Genomic DNA, 7964 nt, shown 5'->3' on the forward strand with positions numbered 1-7964 from the left:
CAAACCTTCGTCCTACTAAACGATCACTGTTCATACATTTTTATGGAGAGAACGGACTCAGGGTTACCCACAAATATAGAATGTGACTGTTAAGACGACCGGAAACTCTAAAATACGTCGACCAATTCTTAATGTCTTATTTAATGATTTGATAAAGAGAGAGGCAAGTTTACATGTGCAGGGAATCATGAATTTACAAGTATAAATTCCGGACAGTCGTCACTGAAGTCTTATTCTTTCTGGGTCATATTAAGATATAAGTTGTCCATTAAGATTAGAAGGTTTGTAGAAAAATTACTGGTTGAGAACAACTAGAAATGTCGTCTTTCAACTAATTAGAGAGTTATTGGTTTTAAATCTTATTTTATCGAGTTATACTCTATACAAACCATTTTATCACTATTTAACTTTTACTCAATAAAATTTACATTTATTGCTTTTTACCATTTTTTAGGTTTGACAATTTGTAAATGAAGGTCTGTAATTAACTTACCATGGACGATTTAAAATCATAATTTGTCTAACCATCATCTTCTTATTCCACAGATTTCAGAACATATCTGTGTCGTAATATTAACCTCATCAATTTACGAAAATAAACAAAAACTGCGAAATTTATTTAGTGCATGTTTTTTTATAATTTGGCCTAGAAAATAACTTGCCAGGTAGATACAATTCATAACCTAAAATTGATATTAGTATAAGAAAGAACATTTCGCATTTCCTTTATCAAAGCTAAAATTTCATTTTAAAAAAGTCAATTAAATTTTTCAGTGTAAAAATATTAAATGTAATCACGAAAATTAAGAATCTAAAACGATGGCATAATTGATCTTGTAAACATACTTTTGATTTACAGAGTTATATCATAGAACATGAATTTAAAATACAAACACAGACTATAGTTTTCCCAGTCTTAAATCATTACAAGCAATACAACAGCCGAAGAAAAACAATATATTACAATTTTTGAATTAAAAAATCTGAGATGGACAGTGTGTACTGTGTACACTGTACAGTGTACATGCACCTACAGGCAATCCAAGTTCCGAACAAAGGTCTAAAATAAAAAGATTTTTTTTTGCATAGATATTGAGAACAGAAAGCTTAAAAACTACTTCCCCCCTGCGCTGGTCTCCGACCCCTAAACCTCTCTGTAAACATGTAAAGAATCGAATGTTCATCTTTTAGTTGAAATTTGGTCAGTAAAACTAAATTTTGAATTTTTCAAAATTTTTTTCACATTCATTCCCTTTAAGACGTCTCTCTACTGTAGGATCGGGAACAGGGGAGCGGCAGGTCTTTTGCACCCCCCCCCCCCTGAGATTTCAGAATAGTTCCTCAATAGCACTTAAGGGAAAGAAAATTGAAAAATAGGAAAAATATCTATTTTTAGTTCCTCAATAGCACTTAAGGGAAAGAAAGTGAAAAATAGGAGAAATATCTATCTTAAAACTTTTTTTCTTCCTAAATCTGGATGTTTTTGTTCCGAAATAAATCTATAAGCACCCTCCTCACTGCCACTGATGAATTGTTTAATGGAACATCCTGTATTTTCATGATTAGTTTGAAGAAAATTATAATTGTATTGACCTGTCCTCCCATACATGTCTGCCATCTGCAGGCAATCTCCAGACTTGTCTCGTCTGAAAAAGGTTTTAATGTTATATCAACCTTTTTAGATCCAGACTGCTAAAAAAAGTTGCATCAATTTTCAGGACTTAATCTACTTTAAAGTTTTGCAACGCTTTGTCCTTTGATTTTACCTCACCAACTCATTGATACTTTTCTTTCAAAACTTTAAAGCACTGTTTTTAACTTTAGTTTTAAAGGAAGATATTGGCAAACTTCTCATCGATTTTCGCGTGAAAGCTTACAAAAAATGTCTGTTAGGGATTGCATTTTATTATTATATTCTACAAATATCTAAAAAAGCTAAGATGTCAATGAATAAAAAAGTTGACTTACGACAGAGGGAAAATACTACGGCACGTTATATCGATAGATACATAGCTCCGAAACATTCCATGCAGATTTTTGTTAAAATAACAATTTTTCATAATTGTAAATTTAAAACCTGAGTCAATAATTAGAAATGTAGAAGCTGTAAGTTCAAGTCCATATTTCTTCATAAAGTCCTTAGTTGACCTCCGTGGACCTCGTCCGTTGGACATCTGTGGACTACAGGAGTCCGTTGGACCACCCTCATCACTGTAGTCCAGGGCTCGAGGTTGCTTCATCACAAAATATCCAAATCTGGTAAAAATTCTTACAACAGTGGTAGACGATTAAATCAATACAATGAAGACGACTTTTTTATGAAAGTTTTGATTGTTAACAAGCTTTTTTCAAATTACAAGTTTACAAGTAATCAAAGAGAAGCTTTTTTAACAAACAGATCACTCTATGATAAAGGAAAATTACTCATTTGGTAATTTGTAAATGTAAAATACCATACTTCATAAATTAAAGAAATAATTTATGATCAATTACGATTTTTGTAAAAAATTTGACGCAAAAGAAAAAATGTTTTTAAGCCTAGCATTTTTTTAATCAAATTTGAAATTCAAAAAAAAAATATGGCGTCCAACCTATGATCACCGTTTCCTTCTGGCAGTACAAGAGGGAAAAGAAGATCAAAGACGACCTCTCCGTCATCTACAGAGTCTCCAGGTATATTCGCTACAAACCAGTGCCAGAATTCAGATAAGGTTCTGGGTAAGAATAGGTAAGAATATGATAAGTTAACAAAATAAAAAATAAAAACTACCAATAACTGAAAATTGAAATTTTTCATGTTTTAAAGAACCCTCTATAGATAGATCTTTCTTACAAACTCTTTAGAAAATAACTTTTTGATTTGCACTTTTAATTATACTTTTTTCTCAATAACACAAACTTGCGAAATATTGCATATTCACAATTAAGGACATTGTCAGAATTTAACACTTTTCAAGATAAAAAACAAAGATATCTTCCTTGTTGTTGCTAAGATAAAGATGTAAAAGTGTTGTTGTAAATCAGAAATTTCATGTCGAATGTTCATCTAAGAACGTGTTTAAAAAAGTTCAACAAGCCCTTTTTAACGTTAAAATGAAAAATATTGAAACCTGTTTTTCCGTGTGTTAATATCCAAATTGGAAACAATAAGAGTATACAATGCTCCATCTTCAGATGGCCTAAACAAATATTCTTTAAACAAAAGATTTTTCATTATATTTTGAAAGTGAATGAGTATTGACGAGTTAAAATATTTCAAATAAGAAAAAATATTTAAGCGAATGAATGAAGCTGCAATAAAGAGTAAAAAAGAAAGAATAGAGTAACAAAGAGTATGAATGGCTAAATATAGTTGCAAAGAGTAACAACGAACTAATGAAGGATCCAAGAGTATGATGAACGAACAAATATAGAAAGAAAGAGAAGAAATAAATGTGTAAAGTAGCAAAGAGCAAGGATGAATGAATATAGTTACAATTAAATGATTAAATAAAGTAACAACTAGAGTATAAATAATTGAATAAAGTAACAACTAGAGTATAAATAAATGCAGAGAGTATTAAAGAGTGTAAATGAATTAGTATAACAACAAAGAGTATGAATGAACGAATATAGTCACATAGAGTATATATGAACGAATATAGCAACAAAGAATATAAATTGAATGAATTACCAGTGCATCATTGGTTTGTATCTAGTGGTACCAGCTGTAACCCTCATTCCAGGAAAAGTTCGAACTGTTCTGTAAATCATAATTCTTTAAAATAAAAAGAATTCTCAAGTTAGAACTGTTGTGTTGGGAATCTCAGGATAAAGAATTGGTCTCATATTTTGCAGATCTACGGATAAATCTAATTCTGGTTTGATATCCTTTGGTTGTCATACCTTGAAGAGATAACCATATTCTGAAGGGACAGATCAAGTATCTATCCTCTATTTCAAAAGTGCCCAAAGTGGACAATGAGATAAAGCGCTCAACATTTGTGATATTCAACTCAAAAGTTCGGACCTCTATTTATTATCACGCACAACCGGTGTACATTTGAATATCCGAGCTGGGTTAACCTTTGCGGTCCTAGTTTGGACTGTTTCGCCAATTTACAATTACTAAAGCAGCATACCTGTGTGATATATAAATATAGAAAACTAAAACCTGAAAATGTTTTGTATCTATAAATTTGGTAAATATCCACATTTGCAATTTGTTGTAAAGATATTTCAATAAAGTGTTCTTTTTTAATTTTCGCACAATTCAAACTGGACACTTAATTATTAAATTTTTATCAGCTCAATATTCAAGGCAATTACCTATACAGTGATTATTTAGCGAGTTTAAAAAACCTGTATGTTAGGTCTAAAGGGTAGAGAGGGGGAGACTCAATAATATCTGGAATCATTTCATTCCCAATAAAGATGTCTCCAACAAGCTGGGTTAATTTCTCTTCACACTGTTGGATTCTGGGGCCTTAAATAGATTCACCAATTATTCAAAAGAACTGAAAACTTTTCTTTAAGCAACTGAAGACTTCCAAGCGATGGATTCACAACAGTACTTTTCAATGCTTTGTTTTAGACTGACTTCGGCATTTTGCTTGATAAAAATAGGCAATCAAGCACCTTTCAAATTATAAAAAAGACGATATCTTCCACTTTATTGATCAGATTAATATGTTTTAAAAGTAAAATTTAAAATCGTGCATTGCATCCCTCATATGAAATGAAAGTTCATTTGAAAATACAACGCTTGTCCCTAAAAAATCTATCTTTTGTGAAAAATCTGTGGCCTATCATACAAAATAATTTAGTCAACAGATATTCCAATTTTTTCATTTAAAATTTGTATAATAAAATAATTACCTATTAAACTGGATCTAAGACTTTTAACCCTTAGCCTTTGTGAAGATGTTGAGATATCATCCAAAAGTCCTAAAAATGTGAAAAATAAAATATTCAAAAAAAAGTATTTAATATTTTCATACCAACATCCACAGTGTCCGGGATTCCAGGTAAACCTCGTACAAAACCGGTTTCTGAAGCTAAATCCACATCTGATACTGAACCTAGAGATTATGGTTAAATATTAGACAAAAAACGTATTTACATAAATTATAAGTTTCCATAAGCGTCAAACGTCGGAATCAAATGAGCCCATATTTTTGTAGGGCAATTAAATAAAAAGGCAACATTCAAAGCACTCTGGCTAGAAAACATTATAATTGTGTACAACTACTCATTTGGGAAATTAAAATTTTTACTTTCCCACGGGTCTTGGTAAAGATAAATTCTCTTATCTTCCCTGTAATGCATAAGGTAAAATAGCTGTAAATAAATCTATCGGATTTTATTCACCTGGATTCATGGGGGTCATTGAATCAAATTCATTCATATCATTCATCATGTTAAACATGTTTTCCTTCGGTATAACATCAGTTGAAGGTCTGTAGGAAGGTTTCTGGTAGCTGCTCCCATATTGCTGATTTCCATTCCCTTGAGAATAAAATGGTATACTTATCTGCAAACTAAAATATATCCTTTCTGTTAAGAAAATCCATAAAGACTTTTATTTATCTTAAGCGAGATGTACGATCAATTGTTTTCCAGTTTTGCAAATATCATCTATATAACAAAGCTCTTCGTTCATATATACATATATTTATATGTCAGCTTTAGCCGGCCAAACGGCTAGACCAAATTGGCTGAACTTTTATGTGTGAACCAATGGGTACCCTGGGAGTAACTCTTTGAAAATCTAAATTCGATTTTTAAAAAAAATTTCACGGGCAACGCCAGGCAATTCAGCTAGTTATCAATAATAATGGAGACATGAAAATGTATAGTTGAAGTGGTTTGACAATGATACAAAGTTAGTATACGGTCTCAAAACTTGATGGATTATATCTGTGTTTAAAATAGTTTAAAGGAGCTGTAGACATAATCTCTAGTATTTCTCAATTCAAACAGAAGCATGCTCGATTAACAACAGTATCCTTAACACGTCTATCAAAGTAAAACTAAGGAAGATTTCGTCGTTAAAATCTCCTAATTTCTATAACAATTTCTGTGTAAGCATAAATCCGTAAAACAGTACAGCTTCAGCTGGAAAATTAAGAACATTTCATATAACCGTGACCAGTCAAGTTATAAATCGGTATGGCCACGCTATCAAAGTTGAAACTGGGCTGACATTGTAATAGGGGTGCTTGCTGGGCGACATTAAGGCCGGTACAGAGCCTAGAGGGCGTCGTGACTGTTTGAATTCAAAATGACCCTAGCCCTCCGTAAGATTTAAAAGGGACTAAATAGGCCTAAATTCAAGTTACTCTCCAGTTATGTGGACATTAGTACCGTTCCAGTTAGACCTGGTTTGGTTACACTTTGAACGTGAAATGGGAAGCTTATTAAATTACCTGGCCTCTCATATGCCTATTTACCTACCCCACTGGCTTAGTTTAGTGTGACCTTGACCAGAGATAACTTACCTTGAAGTGGAAGCTCTAGTGAGCTTAATTGGTTTTGTCTCAAAATAGCAATCTGCATCGGACTCAGATTATTTGCTGCATTGTCTAGAGCATTGGCTCCTCCATAAAACAAGTTTCCCTATAACAATATCAAATTTAACACAATTAAATTGACATAAAATGTATTTTGATGTATTTTTTCTAGAACTTCTAAAAATGAGAACCTTAGTTCAATCATTTGTTTTTCATTTCAAAGTTAGATTTATTGGAAATTTTACACAGTTTAATGACCTAAAATGTTCAACAAAGCCCAAACAAATTACGTTGCATTGCATTTTTAAAATATTTAAGGCTTTTAATTTAAAATCGTTGAAAATTTTTTGGGAAATCAAATAAGTCAGAGTAAAAAAGTTCAATAAAATCAGAACAAAATTGAGCAGATTTCCAGTCTAACTCACTCATTTTAAAAAATCTTTATATTAATTATTTTTTGAAATTAACTAAGCAAAAGATTTCCGGGAAAATGTGATATAACATGAACATTTTAAAGTAGATTGTTTTTGGTGCAGGGTCCCGTTTTTCCTTACATATAGTCTGCATGTTTACCGTACAACTTGCTCAGGCTGCTAGATATCGGTACGCTACTTCAATTTACAATGACACCCAATGGATAAATGGAATATTTGCGCTAGAAATTATGACAAAAAATATCGCATTTATTGTCAAAGGTGGGAACCCTGGTATTCTGGATATCGAGGTCAATGCTTGATCTTGATCTTTTGTTAATATAAAAACAAAATTAATCGTAATTGCCTTGAAGAGTGTCGTCTGTGGAAAATGAAAAGCCATTTTGCGTTCAACCAATCAGAGAATAAAGAAATTGCAGATATCCAAAATATCTTCTCTACCTTAAACCTAAGAGCATTGGATCCAGTTCTGAGAGCTCCAGCCTTCAAATTGTTAATCCCATCCAGCACATTTCCAGATTGATATGGATTATATCTGGGAGGTTGGTTTGGAGCAGAATACCCGTTGTTTAAGGGGGCAGCATCACGAATTCGAATACCAAACAATGTTCCTGAATAACGACAATATTTCTTTTATCCATCAAATCACAAAATATCAAAATATAAGATTCGAGTCTTGATTGCCACAAACTCCGAGTTTTAAATCCCTAAATCTTTGCAACCCAATGTCGTAGACCTTAGATATTTCAAGCTATGCATTCTGCTAGATTAGATAATCCCTGTTTAAAATATCAAAGGGTCACACCACCAGATTGCAAATATGTAGGGATTAAACAATTGGAGTTTGTTGCAAAGAATCAATTGCTTGTTGTTTCTTTTTACCTTGAGTTACTTGTGCAGTGAGGAGGGAAAAAAGAACAAATCCGTTCATCTCTATCTAGGAGTTCACCTGTATCTCTATCTAGGAGTTCAGCTGTTTCTTTGGAAGACTCTAAAGATATGGTGACTGTAAACAATTGTTTTTGTGAATAATGCTGAA

At 32.2% G+C, this 7964-nt stretch overlaps 1 protein-coding gene across 1 annotated transcript in view; it reads right to left on the bottom strand.

Moving 5' to 3' along the window:
• Window positions 1–486: 486 nt before the first annotated feature.
• LOC111705921 (uncharacterized) overlaps window positions 487–7964 on the bottom strand; it is a 30629-nt gene continuing 23151 nt past the window's right edge. Inside the window, exons 2-14 of the mRNA XM_023478629.1 lie at window positions 7808–7916; window positions 7367–7536; window positions 6480–6597; window positions 5350–5487; window positions 4980–5060; window positions 4858–4926; window positions 4342–4465; window positions 3674–3742; window positions 3111–3179; window positions 2592–2714; window positions 2078–2256; window positions 1594–1646; window positions 487–1060 (exon numbers count right to left, since the gene is read on the bottom strand). Coding sequence (XP_023334397.1) covers window positions 1031–1060; window positions 1594–1646; window positions 2078–2256; window positions 2592–2714; window positions 3111–3179; window positions 3674–3742; window positions 4342–4465; window positions 4858–4926; window positions 4980–5060; window positions 5350–5487; window positions 6480–6597; window positions 7367–7536; window positions 7808–7856 — 1272 coding nt within the window. The 5' untranslated portion in view covers window positions 7857–7916 and the 3' untranslated portion in view covers window positions 487–1030. The remainder of the gene's footprint in view (window positions 1061–1593; window positions 1647–2077; window positions 2257–2591; window positions 2715–3110; window positions 3180–3673; window positions 3743–4341; window positions 4466–4857; window positions 4927–4979; window positions 5061–5349; window positions 5488–6479; window positions 6598–7366; window positions 7537–7807; window positions 7917–7964) is intronic.

This window comes from Eurytemora carolleeae, unplaced genomic scaffold (assembly GCF_000591075.1).
Source record: "Eurytemora carolleeae unplaced genomic scaffold, Eaff_2.0 scaffold112, whole genome shotgun sequence".
In the NCBI taxonomy this organism is placed as follows: domain Eukaryota; kingdom Metazoa; phylum Arthropoda; class Copepoda; order Calanoida; family Temoridae; genus Eurytemora; species Eurytemora carolleeae.